The sequence below is a fragment of the Lygodium microphyllum genome, chromosome 1 (genome assembly GCF_053477565.2).
Source record: "Lygodium microphyllum isolate KBCC chromosome 1, Lygodium_microphyllum_v1.1.10, whole genome shotgun sequence".
Taxonomy (NCBI): Eukaryota; Viridiplantae; Streptophyta; class Polypodiopsida; order Schizaeales; family Lygodiaceae; genus Lygodium; species Lygodium microphyllum.
This window is the reverse complement of record NC_141135.1, coordinates 165,276,242-165,297,070: the sequence shown is the minus strand read 5'-3', so window position 1 is coordinate 165,297,070 and position 20,829 is coordinate 165,276,242. Positions and strand designations below refer to the sequence as shown.

Sequence of the window (20,829 nt, the reverse complement as noted above, 5' to 3'; positions counted from 1 at the left end):
CATGTGAGTCAGTGTGGCTTCAGAGGTTGCTAGGAGAGCTTGGCTATCCTCAGATAAGTCCTACAACATTTCATTGCGACAATGAGACTTGCATTGCTTTGGCATGGAACCCAATGTTTCATGCTAGGTCAAATTACATTGAGATTGAGTACCATTTCATTCGAGAGAAGATCTTGGATGAGACCATTGATGCGGTTTACTACAAGACAAAGGATAATCTCATAGATTTGTTTACAAAGGTGCTTCCTCAGGTTGTTCTCAGACAGCATTCCAGATCCCTAAGTCTTATGCTGCATCCAGGATCTAAGAGGGAGTGTTAGAGATTAGTCATCCCCTAGACAAGCATTTCTCAAGCTACTATTGGTGCAGTCGGTTCTCTCAGAGGTACTCTCAGAGGGCATTACATAGTTTTCCTATCAATTTGTGGGCATTTCCAACAATCCCAGTGTACATGCACCTTTTTGGGCATGCAACTATGCCATGTGGCAAAGGCAAGCTTGTCAACATAGATTATTTTATGCATTTATGATGTTGTTGGCTCGTTGCTGATCAGGTTGGCTGCATTATTTTATGGCCTTTCATTTGGGCTATTTATGCCCCACTGGCAGCCTACCCTCCTCACTTGCTTTTTAGGTGCTGGTGGGAGAGATTTGGCTCAAAGAGATACATCTACAGCCCTTGTATATTTGCCGTCTTCATTTCAGCATTCATTGACATCAGATTTCTGCATTCTTCTATCTCTTTTCTCTCTCCCTTTCTCTCATGTTCATTGTCTTTCAATCTTGTCCATACGCTTCTGCATTTGCTATAGTTTGACACAACTATGCTATCACTTGATGGTTTTTAGTATTTGATTAGGAATCTGGAGTTACTTTTTTCCCAAAGACATTGGAGGGACCCCACAAATCAGCCAAGATTTGTTCGAGGAATGGGTGTTCATTGTGTGTGAATTATTTCCATATGACCATGATCTTGGAGGACAATGAGCCTACCACTCTTGAGGAGGCTCCTACACAAGAGACCTAGGATTGTGCTATACAAGATGAGCTTGATTCTATCGAGTAGATTGAGACATGGGTGTTAGTTCCACATCCACCTTAGTGGATAATTATTCATGTGAAATGGATCTCCAAGACCAACTAATGGCACCTTGGACAAGCATAAGGAAAGGCTTGTTGCCAAGGGCTTTGCACCAAAAAGGCAGACTTGGACTAATCAGAGACTTTGCTCCGATTGCCTAAATGTCTACCATTCAGACCATGTTAGCTTTTACAGCCCATCATCATTGGCCATATAGATGTGAAGTTTGCCTTTCTCAACGGTGTCTTATACAATGAGATTTATGAGGATCAACCTCCAGGTCATAGTTGCCTCTGTACATCAAACAATAGGGATTGTACCATATGGTATGTATCTATACGGATTCGTATGAAAAAAATATGCATTCTGGTCCACCGCATCTCACACATTCTACATCCAATCAAAGTTGTGTGCTGCATGAACTTTTCCCCATTTTTGCCCGCATGGCATACTTTGAAGCCCATTGCCACTTGCCACTTGGAAAGGGACCATGCAATGCCCATTGCCACCCCAGTCCCCCTTGCACCCCATGCTCTAGCCTTGGATGCTCTTTTCCACATTCTTGAGTCTTCTCTCTACTTCCACCTTGGATCCCTCTCTTCTTCCACTCTCTTCTCTAGCCTATAAAAGGTGCTCTTCCCCTCCATCCATCCACACCAAATCAACAAGAATTCTCAAGCCTCTCTCTCTCCAACCAAGCTATCTATCTATCAAGATTCAAGCCTATCCTAATTCCCGCCCCTTCTCTCTCTAACTTTTAAGCCTCTCACTCTCCCTCTCCTTCTCAAGGCTCAAGGTTCAAGCCTCTCACTATCCCTCGGGCCTCTCTCTCTCTCACTCATGACTCTCCCTCTCCATCAGTATCATGACTCGTTGTTGGGTTTGACTCATCCCTATGCTCACAAAGTGTTGATGATCCTCGATAGGACAATGGGGCACTTTTTACTCTCCTTATAAGAGGTTTTTTTCCCTAGTTTTATTCTCCTTTATTTTATGTGCTTATGTTACATAGTTCGGGCACTTATACTGTTTTACACCTTTCGGGTGTGAATGCACATTAACAACCCTAAGGTTTAAGGGTTGTACTTTGTACTTGCACATTACTCTTTTGATGATTGCATTGGGAGTCATTTCTTCACTCTCACACTCTCTTCATTGTCAACTGTGTACTCTCAGCTGAGCTTCGATCTGTCCTTTCTCTCTCACATTTGATATCAAAGTTGAGTTCAACTTTGATATCAACTGTGTACTCTCTTCATTGTCAACTGTGTACTCTCAGCTGAGCTTCGATCTGTCCTTTCTCTCTCACATTTGATATCAAAGTTGAGTTCAACTCAATCTCTTCTCGGAGCTTATGACCAATAGCCCAGCTCCAGCTTCAGCTTAGTGAGTTGCTGCCTCCGTTTGCAGCAGCTGTCTGCACCACCACCAGCACCACCAGCAGAGTCATCAATAGCCAACCTCCGCCAACTCATCAGCCTGCGTCCCCCCAGTAGCCTGTCTGCCAACGCCACCTGCTCCAGCTGATACACTGCCAGTGCTTGGCCATCTGCACCACCACCTGCAATCCCTACCTTCTGCAGCGCCTGCTACGCCCGCAAGTCCACCTGCCAGTTCTGAGCCATCTGCCCAGCAGCTCAGCTCTGTGCCACTTGTCTCTGCTGCCAGTATTAAAGGTCAAAAGAGAAAATTATTAATATTTTATTCAGATTTGAATTTCAGATAGGGGCTTTTGCCTGAGCAGGCTATTTCTGCTCCTACATGTATTCGAGACACATTTATTGAAGAAATTTCTTGAATTTCGGGCTAAGAATTTGGGGCTTTTGGATTAAGTGCAGACATTGGCAAATGTACATCAGGGTTAGTCTGAGATAGACTGAAATTGTGCATTTTGAACAACAAAATTTTGGGGCTTTTGCATTTTTTGTGCTGTTGAGCACTATTTGTGCATTGGACAGCATGTACATTGGACAATTTTGATAGAGTGTGATCGGATTTGTTAATTACAATGTGGTGCTTGCTGTAATTTCTGAATATTCTCAGATTTCCAAGTTGGTTCACATATGTATCCAAGGAGGATAGATTGGATGGCAACAACTATTCTCTATGGTCTTTCATGATGAAAAATGTGTTGATTGCGAAGAATCTTTGGGATTAAGTCAGTGGTGAAGAAGTTCATCTTGGAGTTGTGGCTCCTGTAACACCTCCTCTAGGAGGATGTGGTCAAAGGCCCACTCAGCCTACTCCAGCTTAACCACTTCCCCAAAGATCAGCAGCACACAATGCTTGGGACACATGGGATGCTCAAGCATTGTCACTAATTTCATTAGCAATTCAGCAATCTATTATCCTACACATACGGTTTGCAGCTTCTTCACAAGAAGCATGGTTGACACTTGAGCAAATATTTACTAGAAAAAATAAGACATGCATCTCTTTCTTGAAGAAAGAGCTTGAGAATGTGAAGATGGATGAAGGTGATTCCATAATCATTTTAAAAAATTTTAGGATTTGCATGAGCAGCTAATGAATGTAGATGAGTATTATCCAAATGCATAGTTAATCTCTACTACTCTGAATTCATTGCCGCTCTCTTATTTGGCCTTTCATACGGCCCTAAATCTCACCATGAGAATTTCCCCGTAGCCACTTACTTTCCTTTAGTTGGTTAGTTTGCTCTTAGAAGAAAAGCAAACAAGAAAGAATAGTGGGATGGATGTAATAGTCTCTGAGCATGCTTTTATGGTGAGGCAAAGAGGCAAGGGCAGCCAGTCTAAAAATGCTCCGCTAAGTTCTGGGAGTTCTGGGAGTTCAGGTACTTCACAGAGCAGCAAGAAACAGGGGGGCACTACTGAGGATGTTCTACTGAGGATGCTAACACTTGGTTCTTTGACAATGGTGTTTCTAGGTCTATTACATCCCGCAAGGATTTGTTTTTCTCTATTATTACAGCTCCTGTTGGCAAGTTTGTGCAGTGTGCCAACAATGTACCTTACCCTATCAGAGATATTGGGGAGATTATATTGGCAGCCATGGATGGCTCTACTCTCCATTTATAGGATGCATTATATGTGCTACGCATAATGAAGAATGTTTTGTCAATTTCTTCTTTAGCAAAGTGTGGTATGCAAGTCACATTTGATGATGACAAATGTATGGTCAAAGATAAAGAATTCATAACTTTGGTTTCGACTAGCACACTATGTCATGGACTCTATGAGTTAGATACTTATTCAGTTGATCAATCGGTCTATTTAGCATCTACTCGTACTCCTACTATGTCACACGCAAAGTTATGGCACGCTCGTATGGGGCATGTCAACTATGGCAGTTTGATGCTTATACAGTGTACACAAATGCTAGATAGCTTATCTATCTTGGAGAGACCTCCTAAGCATATATGTAAGAAATGCATTTTGGAAAAAACGCATCGATTCTTGTTTCATTGTGATGTTGCTTTTAAGACAACTGCCAAACTATAGATTGTGCATTCAAATGTATGTGGACCTATGCAGACAAAGCCATTGGGTGACTGTTATTATTTTGTTACCTTCATTGATGACTTTACTCTTTTTTGTTGGGTCTACTTATTGGTAAAAAAGTCAAAGGTATATGACGTATTCTTGACTTTTGTTGCACTTACTGAAAATCAATATGGCTAAGGTGAAGGTGTATGTGATGTGTCACGAGCATAGCACACTCGAGTTGAAGAAGTCTTCTTTAACTCAATTGACTTACATGTGGTTGTTATTGGAACGCCTTTATGAGGTGCATCCACCTTATGCCAAATAGTGATATCCACTTTATGGAATGAGTGGGATCAGCATGAGATATCAAAGGCCAAAGCCATGTAGCACTTATGTCTCAATGAGCAGTTTTGATAGAAAGTCCATACCATTGTGATTGTTGTGACTCCCTTTTATAGGTGTTATATATGAGTGATTGTGAGGGGTCCACCATGGGCCTTCTCCTTCACTTCTTTAGAGTGACATTGGTAGAGGCACATGTTGAAACCAGTCTTTCTCTTCAGATAGGGTGGTAAAACCTAATCAAGCACTTAATTACAGCAATTAATAACTGAGGATAAACTGAAATATACACATTACCTTAACAATCTTGGACAATAGACACCCAGTTGGTCCCAAAACCTGTGCCCCTTTCAGTATTTCTTTAAGTTTGATTGCTAATGGACAGTGTACAAGTTGAGATTCCACAATCTCCTTTGCTAATCCAAAAGCCCCTTGCTGTACATACAATCAGCAAACAATTTAGGCCAATTGCCCCTTGATTTTCACCTAGGACTTACACAAATGAAACCACCAACTGGACAAATGTTGCCCCAATTTACATTGGATGACCTAGCATACGAAATCCTTGTCAATTCCATGAATTTTAGGTACTGATTTCAATGTACGATACCTATTCCTGTTGGCACGAGACCCAAGGTGATTATCAAATCCTAAGTTTTGCAGGAATTTAGGGTTTATAGCAGAAATCCTTCTGCTATCCACCAAATCTGACTGAGTTCTATTGAGAATGGCTAAGAAATGCTAAGATCTTTTGAGAAATTATTGGAGAAGGTGAGAGAAAGACAAGATGAGATTACGAGTGGGATGGTACAACTTATAACCTTTATTGTCATTATTGTACCTAACAAAACTGCATTTTATAGCCTTGTCATCCAACTTCTTATGTTGTTGCACTGGTACTAAAGCATAAGCCAAGCAACCAAAAATACACAAGTGAACTGTAGATGGCTTTTTACCATGCCAAGCCTGATACGGAGTGATAAACTGCAATGTCTCAGTAGAACACCTATTAAGTATATAGACTACACATAAAACAATCGCGAGCTAAAAACTATGGTAAAGTTGAAGTCTTAATCATGTACCATGCCATCTCAATGAGAGATCTATTCTTTCGCTCAGCTACACAATTTTGATACGAGTCCTCCCTCTCCCTCTTTGCGCTTGTCGCTCCCTCTCTCTTGCCTAGTCTTTTATCTTGCCCTGTGCAAAAATACTACCATCTCACCACAAAAACCAAGTTGCCATTCCTTTGCTCCAACAAAATACCACCATCCCACATCGTAAGTTTTTTTAATTGAGAATATGTAATCTATTTTTAGAGTAACCACATGGAAATCTATTCCATCAACACAAAACTTTTGTCTTGTAGCAAAACTTTCTCCAAACTCGTGCCTTTTCAAGTAAGAAACAATGATTTTTCCATGGTGAAACTCGTCATGGGAAACAAGAATTGAGGGAGTTCTCCAAAATAGAGCAACATTAGTTGCCAAACAAGTGTGATGTTGCATAGATAACAAGAGCATCCCTTTGCACAAGCAATGAATGATTTAATGTGCTTGTCAACATTGACTAGCATCTTACTAGTGTAGGCAAGAGAAACCTGGTGATATCATGTCTATATAAGGTAGGAGATAACTTCTATGTACACATCTGTATCTACATCTTAAAGGTATTTTAGCTTCATCTTATACATGATGCTCATTAATCAACATGTTCTTACAACTCTTTCACATTTTTTAATACAAATTCTTGTCGTTTCAAACCTTTTTCAAATACAAGTTTTTGCTCATCAATAAGCATTCTGCAATGTCTATTGCATTGATAACTCAATGAATTTTAATTAAAAAGTTACTCAATTATTAGAGCAATGTATTATACAATGGCCGAAGCGAGAGTATTCCCCACAAAGCACGCTCCCCTTCATTTTTTGCTCCCCTTATGTATGCAAATTTGTCTTCATATTAATGGTGGGTGTTTGCATGTCACTGTGCAGAATTTGTTGTGTGCAAAGTGTACTACCATGTTATTTAAAGCATGTATAGAGCACACCTTTAGTTGCACACAAAAAGTTTGTCATACATTTCTTTTTTTGTGAGCAAAGGGAAAGAATCATACCAAATGCTCACAAAAACATGAAACCAGCAACACAAATCCTCGTGAGCTTGCAAGCTCGCAAATTGTGCAACATACCATTAGTATTAAAGAACCTTTCCAAATGTAGGCTTTGTCACTTGGTCAAAACTTTTCGGTTTGAGAAATCCACCAACCGTGATCTCCCGATGCATACAGTTTAACCACTTGTTACTACTAGCAAACAATGAATAACTTGCAAACCTTGCCCTTAGGGAGAGATCAATAGAATTCAATATGCAATGGCCTAAGTTGCATTTATTAGCCATCAATGACATGTGTTAGCGCATACGCATGCCCACACATGCACACATAGAGGATAGCTCAAAGGGTTCTAGGGAGCATAATGGTTGAGAAATTAAGGGCATTAACTACAAAAAGAAGGAAGTAAAGATACATGCACTTGAATGTATGTGTATGTGGTGATGTAATATCAATCTAATCTACAGTGCTACACCATAATCTAACAAATTGAGAGAGCGTAGTAGGAGAAAGTTTACAATGGTTGATGATTTTACCTTCATAATAGTTTAGGCATGTACGTTTCACAAAAGGTTTGGCATGAAATAGCTTAATTGTACTCAAAGTCCTTACTAGGAAGGGTTGTAAGTCGAGAATTGACACTTTAAGTTAATGATTAAAAATTATAACAATGACGGTTTGGGAGGCGAAGTTGATGGTGCACAACTTTTACGATTGTCAATGGAATACACTAATGCAGGTTAGAGAGCACTAGGATAGAGAGCTAAATTTGTAAATGGGTGCTCCAAAGGAAACACCTTGGGCTAGTAATGTAACAATGAAAGGGAATATGCTGAAAATCTTGCTTAAATGCTACTACCTTGAGAAACCTCTAAGTTGCATTTTGTTAAGTGTGCATCATAATTAATTCAATTTCTTCTTATGTAATGACCTCATATATTCAAATCTCCAATTTATAAAATCCCCTCTCCCCCCCCCCCCCACCTGCCCCCAACAGATACCCTCTTTTCAGTAGGTGTTCTGTATTTGGGCCCCTTTAACCTAAAAGCACTTTTACCAAGGCATTACTCTAGTCACGGAATCCTAGTGAAGATCATGTACATTGGGCGAGGTCATTAACCCTTTACTTCATTAGCCTAGTCCCAATGTCCCATTCTCTTGAAGGTGATGAAGCTACATGTCTGAATATAGAACCATTGATCTTTACATGCAAGGTTCTAACAAAAATGTCCCATTCCCCTTGAAGGTGATGAAGCTACATGTCTGAATGTAGAACCATTGGTCTTTACATGCAAGGCTCTAATAAAAATCATAGCCCTGATGCAGCACCTTTACTGTTTTCAGATGTAAAGGCTTGGCTCTCTTGTATCGTCCACTATTCACATTCTGTGATGAGTATCTTACAATTAGGAAGACGTCTGAATCCATCAAACAAGAGGGCTCTTTCTCTTCCTCCGTCACAAAGGTAGGCAACGTCAAAGAAGTTATTAGCATTAGGAGCATAGTAGCGTCAATAGTGGTGAGAGCAGCAAACAGGAGTAGCATTAGGAGCATAGATTAGATATTTTAGAGATGGGTGAGATGATTTTACTAGAGATTGGGATGATCCAGTCTAATTCCATTCTTTCAGTGATTGAGATCTTTTAGAGATGGGTGAGATGACTTCACTAGAGATTGGGATGATTCAGGGTAATTCCATCTTTTATGTAATTCATTGACAAACTTATCTCGTTTGGCTTTCCTTCGTGCCATGCCACTGAACTCTCTACCTTTTGTTGACCAAGAGGACCAAAGGAACACACAGTGACTCCATCAGTAAACTTGGCCAGCAATTGTACAATAATTGAATAACACAGAAACAACAACGTACCATCAGCAATCGCTTGGACAGCTGTGGGAACATATACACCTGCGTAAGACTCTCCAGCCACATAGAACGGGTTTGCATGAAACTCCGGATACTCTTCAAACCACTGTAAAATATAAGCTTGCAAAAGTTAAAACTTCAACTAGTCTTAGTGAAAGCATGTTAAGTTGGCACACTCTTTGGGGCTCTAAAGCAGAAACATGCAAGCACATTATAAACAGTGGTAATAGCAACATCATGCAGTCAGACAAGATAGTACAAGTTAACACACAAGATGGTGCAAATTAATATGCAGCGAATCAATTTTTCTTACAAGAGGAGGACAACCCATTTTTTCAGCTGGAATGCTGTGACTCCACTTGCTATGCCGGCTGTGTTCATACCTTCAGCCCTGCTTTTCATCTGCTTCTAGTCTTGTGTGACATGATTCATAATGTGGTGTACAAAAATGGCATGTGTCTCCGCATGATAGAGGAGACCATATGGTGGGCAAGATGGCTTGTGTGAGTGGCTGGTCAGTGGACATACACATTAGCGGAGTGGTCCATGCCAATCATGGACTGGGTTCAGGGGAGACTTGAGTGACTGTAATATCAATGCCCCTGGGTAGACACCTCTCTATAAATGAGTGGACTCCAAGTATAGCAGGCTTGGATCTATACAAAACTATAGCAGGGTGCAGGACTCACCTTTTCCTCATGCAATTTCTCATAATGGAACCTGCTAACTCCTAGATTGGACACAGAACTACATCTCCTTGTAGCTAAGAGGTGAGCTGAAAGAAACGGCAAGAATTATTATGGCAGATGTGGTCTGAAATAGATTGGGGCCCCATCTTGCTGTTTCGCTTTGTGAATCCATGAAATGCTTTGCCAATGCGCAGTGTCTTTTATGAATAGCTTGTAAGATAACGGGTAGTTCTGGTGAGAGATCAGTTTCTGAAATGTAATGCACGGTATCTGCTAAATGGGCTTCTCCTCCCCATAAAATCATCAAATGCAAGGAATTCTGCATCATAAAGGAGGATACCCTTCATTTCCTCTGAATGAGGTTTGAAGAAAAGGATGCAAGGAATCTCAGGATGGGGATATTCCTAAAAAACAGCAAGTGACAGTTTTCATTAACCCTAGAACGGGCTCCAAACGTAAAATCAAGGGTTTGAAACCTGAATTTTCTGAGTAAGTTATGTGATTTGTGAAGAGTTTTTAATACAGAACTGTCAGACTGCACACTTTAGACGGGTCTCCATATGCAACTGAGTGGGCTTTGTCTGCTGAAACAAGGATTAACAGTGTCCAAAAATCTGTCTGGCTGGATCTAGATCCATGGTGCTTGCAGAAAGACAGGCTGTAATACCAACACGCAATCCTTTTGCGGCTCAAGGATCTAAATTTGCAAATGAAGGAAAAACTGATTGGAAGCAGTACTAAGCTGAAGAGTGTTAAGATAGTGAAAATGAACGAACTGTCATTTTTGCAAATAGACCAAATGTAGTGATTTGTGTCCAAACACTGGTCTTAAAAAAACAGAAAAATTCAGCCCACCCACCCCCTGATGGAGACTCCTGATGGGAACAACTCAAATGATGAAAAAGCTCGAAATTGAATTGTGTACATCAACACTGACCATCCTGCTAGGGGTTAAGCTGACATTGTTGATGTGGAAGCACTGGTGGTGGGAAAAGACAGGTTTCCAAAGTCTCTCATACACAAATGTATAACATATGTAGTGCAGAATGAGCATGCTAAAAAAGTCTGGAATTATTGGAGACTAGCGACAGATTTCAAGACAAGCAAATGATGCAATGATCAAAGAAAGCTAGATCTAGTTTCATGTCCCAGATGAAGTGTACAACGCAACATTACCTATTCCTTTCTGTTGTGCAAGATAACGAGCAGGAGGAGACACTGTAACAATGCTAGCACTCATGCATGGATATCACACATCCTGCTTTAGCAACACTGTACCAAGCAGAGGACACATAACTGCAAGCAAACAATACCCTCGACTGCCAAAGTGAATGTGTCATGGAATCCAAAGGTTATTCATTTGGCTGTGGAATGGGTAGGTTGATAGAATTGCAGTTCTTTGGCTACTACATCTCATGCACCTGCACCACTAGTCGCCATTACCTGGACATACTAGGAAAGCATAACTAGCACTTCCTAGCAAAACCAGCAGCTATAAGTGTAAGCAGTTTGTATTAGCAGGTGTTCTACTTTTTGTGACATTTTCTGTTTGTTCTATCTATACTAGCTACCTCTTATGTTGTTGTAATAGTTGTAGTAGTCCACCTGTGCTAGATGTGCTTCTTATGACCTTACAGGTTCAGCTAGTTGTGCGTGTTGAGTTATTTGTGCTTTAAAGGTTGGGCTTTTTGCATGTGCTACTGGTTGTGCAATAACACCTTGCACTACTTGTGCTAGTTGGGCTTTTTTTGTCTGCTACTTGTGCTTGTTGCACTATTTGCTTTTACATGTGCTGCAGGTTGTGCTATTACAAGTAGCACTACTTGTGCTAGTTGAACTCTTTGTGTCTGCTACTTGTGCCTTTTGCACTGTTTATGCTACTGAAGCTATTTGTCTATTACGGGTTGCAGTAGCTTCATATTAAGATATGCTAGCTATGTGAGTAGTGATAGTTGTGATATTTTGGCTATTACAGGTGGCATTCATGGTGCACTAGTGGTGCTATTACAATTTACAGCTTGTGCTAGTTGTGTTAGTTTTGTGCATCTTGTGCCGTTTGTGCTAGTTGTGTTCTTATAGTTTGTGATACTTTAGTAGCTAGATGTGCTAGTTGTGCTGTTACAGATATCCATCAGTTCTATTAATTAACTTCTAGGTTGAGCTATTTGTACTCTGATAGCAGTTCTCATTTTTACTATTTGTGCTATTATAGGCTGTGTTGTTTGTGGTATGTTGAAAAACACTAACTATATGATCTCTCTTTCTTTTGCAGGGAAACACTTTAGGATGTCCTAATCACTGGAAAATGTTAGCAGAGGGCTCATGGGGTGTCTGATGATTCAGCTTAGATCCAAGAGAAGACTCACAACTCGACTGATAATTGAGAGCAAGCTGAGATGGAAATTAGCTATTTAAACAACAAAGAATCTTACAATGTTGAACATTTGTGCTATTTATGGCATAACATGTCCCACTATCTTTGTGTTTGGTTGTCTTACAGGTAATACTTGTTGTGGTTAGATGTGCTTGTGCCACCACAGGTTTTCATTAGTTGTATTACTCCAGATGTGGTTGTGTTATTTGTGCTCCAACAAGTTGTGATAGCAGTTAGTTATACTAATTGTGCTATTGCAGGCTATGTCATTTGTGGTATTACAAGCATTCATTGAGAAGAAATGACTCTGCAATCTTTCTTTCCTTCGTAGGGATGCAGTCCAGGATGTCCCCAGAGAAGTTCACATAGACATTCGATGGTCCACAAGCAGGAATAAGACCCTCAAAATGTCAGTTCTGCTCATCGGCAAACTGCTGCTCTCCAACCCAGGAAAGCTGAAGACATGTTTGAACCACTTGCAGGCATGGGAAATGGCTTCCAGGGAGTCCCTTGAAAACTCACACCCTTGCAAAATCAAGACTAGATCATACACATCTTTCTGAAGAAGTGAGAAAGATATGGCAAAATCGGTGTGTCTAGCCAACATTGAAAATGGAAGGGTAGGGATGACTGAAGTGGTTGGCACATAGTAATCAATCGATGATGAATGTCCCCAGAGAAGTTCACATAGACATTTGATGGTCCACAAGCAGGAATGGGACCCTCAAAATGTCAGTTCTGCTCATCAGCAAACTGCTGCTCTCCAACCCCAGAAAGCTGAAGACGTGTTTGAACCACTTGCAGGCATGGGAAATGGCTTCCAGGGAGTCCCTTGAAAAATCAAAATTAGATCATACACATCTTTCTGAAGTGAGAAAGATATGGCAAAATCAGTATGTCTAGCCAACATTGAAAATGGAAGGGTAATGATGACTGAAGTGGCCGGCACATAGTAATTAATCGATGATGGCATGGTTGGTGATGGAGAAGAAAGATGAAGAATGAGGAACTGATCAGCTGAAATGTTTTGTGTTGGCAATGGTAGTGAGCCAAGCCAATGACGGTGATTGTGATTGCCATGGCATGCAAAAGAATTTGGTTAAGATAGATGCGTGCATGTGATACCAGCAACGGAGTATTGTAGAGCTGTCCTCCATTAGACAACTCATGCAAATAACATCAAATCTGATATTGCATGTCAGAAAAAACAGCTGCCTTCTTTGTAAGCTGTGTGTCTCACCATAACAGACCTAACATCTGCCATAATAGACCTAACATCTGAAATATCTTGTCTTGAGAAATCACCACATTGATTTTTGAGCTGTAATGCTGCTCTAGTCTTCCACAAAAGATGCTTTCAGATCATGCCGTTCAGAATTAGGAGCCATGATATTACTGAGGTCTTCCTCAAACTACGGCTAAACTACACTTTTGTTCAGTCTCTGTGCAGAGTTCACAGATTGATCACAATCACCACCTGAATGACAAAAGGAAAGAAAGAAGAAAGCAATAGTGGAGCAAAAGGGTGAGTTTTGCAGTTCAGGATGCTTGATAAGTTTTCTTTGCTTTACCTTCAGTAAAAAGGTGTGTACATCTGCAGCTGTGTTTATGTCACCTGTATTGTAGTCTTCAGTCACATTGGAAAAAGAGAAGCCAACACCAGCAGGTGATTCAAGATAGATGACATTTGCGACCTGGTAAAACAATCACCAAATAGGATTATTAAAACATTTTCTTCTGTGTGGCAGACAGTAAAAATGCCTGAATGATAATTAACATGTGAGTGCAAAAGGAACTCTAACAGAAAACATCATCAAGCAAGCCTCTGCTTAACATGTTCAGCTAATAAAAATGTCCTGTAAAGCAACCGCCATAAGTTTCAACTTTCATTAGTCATGCACATAAAGCTTCATATAGTAATATTTTCTATGTTTGCATGTGCTTGAAGATCCAACGAACATGGCCAAGAACAGTCATCCAGTCACAATGACTTCAAGCAACCAATCTCAAAGTGGGCAATGGAACAGGAATGAAACATGCCCACAATCCAAGGAACATGTACCTGGTAGTGAAAGTAGTATGAAAGGTGCAGCCCTCAAAAATCTGCCTCTGAGCTTATTAAAGACCGCCGCCCCTATATGCAAGTTTCATGCATTTGTGCTTGAATATGATGAATATCTCTTAGCAACAATCATATGCAAAATGTGGTCATTCCTTTCAGAGAAATCCCATTGAAAAATTAATAAGTGGTCTTCAACAATCTGCCCCTAAGCTAATTAAAAATCACTTCTACATGCAGGTTTCATGCATTTTCCCCTATAGCATCAGAAATCCTTATAGTAAAGAGTTCTCAGCAGCAAGGCTGTTGTATTGGAACCGCAAATATATTAAAACATCACTCCAGTCTCCCACACTCCCAAGGCACTGTATAAAATAGTTAATTAACCAATAATACCGTGGTCTGCTGTGCAATTTTAGACTAGTCTTGGCAATGCTCAACACAAATCGTTCTCATGGGTCCTTTTTTAGCAATATCTCTTTACAAAGGGACGTCTGACCTATCTTTTACAAGCATGGCCAGTTCCTACTGTGTCTAATATTTCGAATAGGCTGCCATCCAGTTTCTTTCCCTTCCATCTCTATTATCTATCTTGCACAAAAATCAGCAGTTCCTACTCAAGTATGGAACTCACGACCAAATCTCCATAATATGATTCATCATTCAATAGTCATGCCCTAGCAAAAATCAGCTCAATTGCAACTATAATTTGTACAGTTCATCACTTGCAACTGATAATGGGACTCACGACCAAATCTCCATAATACGATTTATCATTCAATAGTCATGCCCTAGCAAAAATCAGCTCAATTGCAACTATAATTTGTATAGTTCATCACTTGCAACTGATAACAAAAACATCAGATCAGTCAATCTGATGAAACCCTACATCATATCAAAAGTATGATCTGCCATGTGCTAATAGCAATGTGAGAACCTGATTCACAAAGCACTAGTGTAATCCAAGATCAAGAAGTATGGTAGGTCAATTGTTTAAGCAACAAATGAAGGCCTATACAGAAATAGCAGCAACTTCCTTATAAGGCAAACTTTTGATTTATGTCATTGACAAGGTATGTTATTCTCATGTCTACAAAGGGGGCTTGTTCATGTATGTTCAGTGAAAAAACTTCAGTGTCACATTGTGCATAAGAATAAAGTAACAAGTGCTAATCAGCAAAATCATTACCAAGTCACTCTTTATACAATTCACATGATGCAAAAATCTTCACCTTGGTCCATGAATAGGGATTGATTTCCAACAGTGGCAGGCCTCCTGACGTGTTACTGGCCACAAAATTAAACGGCCCTGTTGAGAGGAAAATTTTGTTCATCTTATTGTAAACAGAACAATAATATCTGTGAAAAACTAAATATTATGTTGCATTTTGTAAAGTTGTTAAATTAACTAGTTTTTTAAAATTCAAGATTAACCCAAATAGGAAGGAAGAAGCGACATTCAGACACCAGCAACATAGCTTAGTTTGGTCTAGCCATGTGATGCGAAGATATGCTACAGTTTGCATAGACAAAACACAAAATGTACGAACACAACTAGAACATAATAAACTCAAGCTAGAATGCAAAACACAAAAAGGGAGAGAAGTAGAATCTGATGAATGAATGAATGTTGTAAATGAACGAGTGAAGAAGATGATATAGATGAGATGTTCAAAGAGTGGAGATGTCCAACAACTATTGACTCTTGTTGGGGCAGGCTGAGGGAGAATGCCGATGCATGGCATCCTCTTCATACAGATACCAAGTGCATCAATACCACAAATCTGATGTAAATGCAGTAGACTAAGTTAAGGGTTATGTCACACAGTAGCTATTAACCCTCACACAAACAACGTGGAAAATCCAGAAAATCTAAAGTAGAAGACAAGGCCAAGGCAAAAGTGAAAAAGAAGACGAAGGCGTGCCAAGAAAAATCTGAAAACACAAAAGTGCAAAAAAGTCCTAAATCAAGGAGAAAGGTGCACGAGAAAAAGCATGAGTCAACCATTTTATAAAAGAGCGCAAGGCGCACCATGATTTATTTTAAGAGTGTCGGGCTCTCACCCGTGCAATTTGTAAAGGTAGATGGGCGGTAGGAAGGAAGCTAGGAAAATAGGAGGACAATGGGAAAAAGGGCCTAAGCTGCCATGTAAAAAAGGGATAAGGGGATGACTGCCCAAAAGGGATTTAAGGTTTTGTATATAAAGTTGAAAAGTGAATGAGAAACTCATTCTTGTATGTGGCCAAAAGTAGCTCTCTCCTTCTTCTTCTTCTTCTTGCTTGCTTGAGCTTGTGCTTGAGAGAGGGAGTATGAGAGTGTGAGGGAGTGAGTGTGTGAGGGTGAGGGACCGGGGAGGAGAAGCTCTCCATCTTCTTCTCTTCTCTTCTCTTCTCTTCTCTTCTCTTCTCTTCTCTTCTCTTGCTCACGGCAATGGAGCTTGGAGTGTGGAGCTTGAGAATGGAGCTTGCTTGAAGCTTGCACTTGGATCGTGGAGCTACCAGAGTACTCGAGAGAGGAGGTAACTCGATCGGGTATGGAGGTAAGCTCGCTACACCCATAGAAATGGATAGTGCGTCGGCTATGTAAGAGATAGCCATTAGTGCTCGGCTTGGAACACTTGAAGCAATAAGCAGTCCGTGGGTCTTGGTGGTTGATCGCCACCACATTTTGGTTCTGTTTCTGGGACAAACGGATTCAAGCCTTGAGCGCTTGTGCGCTTCGAATCAAGCATTGAAGTAGGGTTTTCCCCGAACCAGTCCTTGAGGTAGATATTTAGGAAGTGAGGGAGTTTGGAGAGGTATTCGATCCCCTTAGCAAGTAGGTTTTTGATTTTTTGGATTTGAAAAAGCGTGTGGAGTAGTGTAGGTATGTGCTTTGTGATTTGGATGCATTAGGGTAGAAAAAAACAAAAGGGGGAAAAAAAAAAACAAGCATTAGGGTTTCTGCTATCATAACAAGGCAAGAGGGTTTGATTCATTTTCCGATTTGCATTTTGGAGTTTATTTACTATTCCAGGTACATACAACTCTTCCCCTCTACCCATAGCTTTGATCTAGAGGTGCATGCGATAGGCCGTGACCTAAATCGTATAATTCGAGCGATTTATTGTTGCATCGGCCAAAATTGTGCCGCGTTCAACCCGTCCAAGTGACTTTGACCCTCGGCCCTCCTGTGTTCGACCATTTGTCCCACCACCATTCGGACGCTTAGGACTCGGCCCGGCTGAATCAACCATTCGGCCCATCTTACTCAAACACATGAAAATTCTGCCCTCGGCCCACCTGACTCGGCCCTCGACCGTTTGGCCATTCGGCCCTTAGACAACCACATTCGGACTAGCCGAAGTTGGCATTCAGACCAACTACATTCGGCCTTTCTCATTCATTCGGCCCTCGGCCATTCGGATGGGCCGAATTGAACATTCAACCCCTGCAATTTGGACCTGTTGGGCCGAATTGGATTTTTTCAAAATTTTTAACCTGTAGATTCTGAACCCGATATAGATACCATATAGAGCTGAAAGCACATCATAGATCTATCACTAGGCTAAAATCTAGAGCAAGTAGTTCAAAACTTGGCTATGAATGGTTCTTCAAATCGTACATGGTTTTTACCGTAACAGCCCTGCGGGCTGGGGGGGGACTCCCCCTCCCCCCTCCAGACCCTCGCAGAGGGGGCTTTGCCCCCTCCGCACCTCCCCCAAGTAGACTGGAGAGTAAACGCGCGCCGTGACAAGTCCTCTGGATTAGATCCTAGTATAGTAATGGCTCTGCACGAGCATAGATTCTCACTTGCAAAACAGCAACCAAAAGTCCATGACGAACAAAGACAAACAAAGACCCTAGAACCTCAATGGGCCAATCTAGCCAACAAGGGCAAAAAGGCCACACCACAAAAGCATGTCTGTGTTGCATTCAGACTGCATCTACTCAAAGCGGAATAGAACAACGTCAAGCTACAACTAGGAGGATGACTAGACATGACCGTCCTGACAGTAGATGCACCTTGAACGGCACTGCACAGATGACCCAAGACATCAGTGGAGAATCCACATTAGGTTGTGCAGTCGAGGACTCAAAGGCATGTATCAAAAGGCTTAAATTTATAAGCCAAGACCCGGAAGATGAAGACATAGTACTGTTTGCTTAACTTAGGGTCAAGCTCACCGCAAAAAGAGAGCATAGTGTCGATGCTCTCATCAATGAAGGAGATGATTTTAATATCTTGACCTATGAAGCATGGACCCTACTAGACCAACCAGAGTTCACACCAACTGATGCAACTCTTAATCCTTACGGTGGACACCCACAAGCACTTCTAGGGAAGTGCAAAATCCTTGTAACTATTAAGACTGAAAGCTTGCCTATCCTATTCTATGTTCCTCCAAATAGTGCTAATTGTGGAAAGGAAACCCTCCTAGAACGACCCTTCAAAAGGGCGACGAAGTGTGAGGCCGACTATGTAGCACAGAGGATACACTTGACACTACCGGGTGTGAGGATAATCACAATCTTTAGTGAGGGTGACCTCATCAAACCTCGAGGGAAAGACAAGGAACATTCTACCATACCAGGCAAGCCTAGTAATGAGAGCAAGGACTTGTTGAAAGAGTTGATACAAGCGCATGTGGAACAGAGAGAACCAGTGAGCGAGGCCATGCTTGAAACAAGAAGGTCAGGAGACATGCCAAGGACAGGCTTTGGACTTACAAATATTGTAGAAGACCACAAAAGAAGCCCAATCCTTGTAGACGAAGGTATCGATAGAGAGCCAACACAACACAGCAATGGATATCCAAAGCACTGCTACATGCTCAAGGGTATTACGCAGGTAATCGATGGATTTGGGTGCCAAAAACCCCTACTAAACCACCTCTGTCGATTGAACTACGGACTGTAGAAGGACAGGAGGAAAGCTAAACGAAAATCAAGTCTCGAATTAACAACATTGGAGTGACTGAGCCCCTCACGATTGGAATCAAGAAACCAAACAGGACTATACGAAAGGTAGATCCTCAGTCTAGCATGCTTAGTAAGCGGATATCAAATATGACCGTCAAGTGTCCACAACAGCCACTAGTGCCCCAAGAAGCCTTTGACTTCCCAAGAAGATAATGAGCACCACGGGTGCAGTGTTGCTCATGATAAGGCTGATTGCTCAACAAAGAAAATGGCAAAATTGTCAAACAACAACGAGCAAATCTTCCAGCCAATGTCAAGTCCACTTAAGAGTCCCAAGTCTTCTACACCCTCTTTTCCCAAACGGACACAGGAAGCACAACAGTTGTCAAATACAACTGCTCAATCACAATATCTATCTCCATCTGAGCTTCTAAATGTCCAAGAGATGGAACATGACACCACCCTTAGCTCTCAGCCTAAGGATATGCCTGTGCAATCCATTGTGACTAGCTCAACTGATGCTTGGTCTGCACAAGTGAATGCTCAAAGGGCAACAAAAGACACGACCATTTCCGATCTACCTAAGGACTTGATACCACAATCCACCAATAGTAGCCAATCCACTGAACTAGCTGCTACTTGATGTTAGCGCATATGTCTTTTGCCTCACTCAAGACCTTACAATCCTAGATCTTTATGCTTCCCATCAATACAACCCTAACTTCTTCAGCTGGTTTCGTCCAAGCTTACATGACAGGAATCCTAAACTGTCTCTTGGTTCTACACTAGAGTCACCTGAACCTTCAGAGCAAGAGAAGAACAACTCTAAATACGACACCCACTCTGATAAGAAGCAATGGAGGCATGTTCCAATGGATAAGGACAAGAGTCTAGAGCAAACGTCCGACCAAGAGCAACTACCAATGCAATCCAATGAGAGGCTAAACAAAGGGGAATTGACTAAAGAGCTAAACTCTCCAAAAAGAGAGGGACTTGTACCCTCACAGCCTAGCGAGGCCATTCAACAGGCCGCAACTATGTCCCATGGAGACACACTAAAGAAAGAGAATGTTGAGGCCCAACCAAGCACATCAACGGCTGACCTAGTTCAAGGTCTTGAGTCCTTAAAGGAGAGGTGACAAAACTATACCAGTCACATCGAAGGAAAACCATGATACAATAGCAGCAAAGCCTCAGAAGAAGAAACATGAAAACCCCGAGAACATAAGCAATCTTAGCATTGACCAATCTTGCTCATCTAAGCCTCAGCCCCCAGCTACGCTAAAGCCTAGGAAAACTCCCAGAACCTTGCATGAGATAGTAAACGAGTAAGCCTTCATAGAACATAGAAGTGTCACAGAGTGCTTGACTGAGTTGGATGCTAAACTCAAAATATTCGCACGTGTCTACGTCCTTGCAGACATGGGCACATTCCCTAGGGAGCAACTTGAGGAATACTTGCCATATCCTCTATCCTAGGAAGAGCAAGAATATCTTGACAAGCACTATGACAAGCTCCTACATGAACGCATACAACTCATCTCTGACAAGGAAGCCAACGAACTACACTTAACTGTAACATTCAATGATGTGCTCTGCCAATCAAATCTCTTAGAGATAGAGAAGCTGAAGCGACAATCATAGAGTCAAAGTCAATTTGAAAAACGTTGGTTTGAAAACCGTGCTACAATGGCCGAACTTGGAGTCCAATTTATGACAGTCTCAGAGGAGCGATTGATCAAATGGCAGTCTCAAAGAGACCCGACCTATGTGGTGCCAACTTCCTTTCAAGTACTGACTGTCGTTCAGGGTATGGACTTAGCCAAAACTAGCCAAGAGAACTCTCTGATTGATAAAATTCTCATTGAGAAGGAGCTACATGTTGCCAGTAGACTCGGACAAGGTACCATGCTACTCGATGTTGCAAAATATCTGTT

General features: G+C 41.3%; 1 protein-coding gene across 2 annotated transcripts in view; it reads right to left on the bottom strand.

Annotated features, from left to right (window-relative positions):
• SCPL20 (serine carboxypeptidase-like 20) overlaps window positions 1-20,829 on the bottom strand; it is a 143,354-nt gene that overhangs the window by 92,220 nt on the left and 30,305 nt on the right. For both annotated transcript variants that reach the window (XM_087684190.1, XM_087684181.1), the window contains exons 3-5: window positions 15,223-15,299; window positions 13,503-13,625; window positions 8,872-8,974 (exon numbers count right to left, since the gene is read on the bottom strand). In XM_087684190.1, the coding sequence (XP_087540316.1) occupies window positions 8,872-8,974; window positions 13,503-13,625; window positions 15,223-15,299 (303 nt within the window). The remainder of the gene's footprint in view (window positions 1-8,871; window positions 8,975-13,502; window positions 13,626-15,222; window positions 15,300-20,829) is intronic.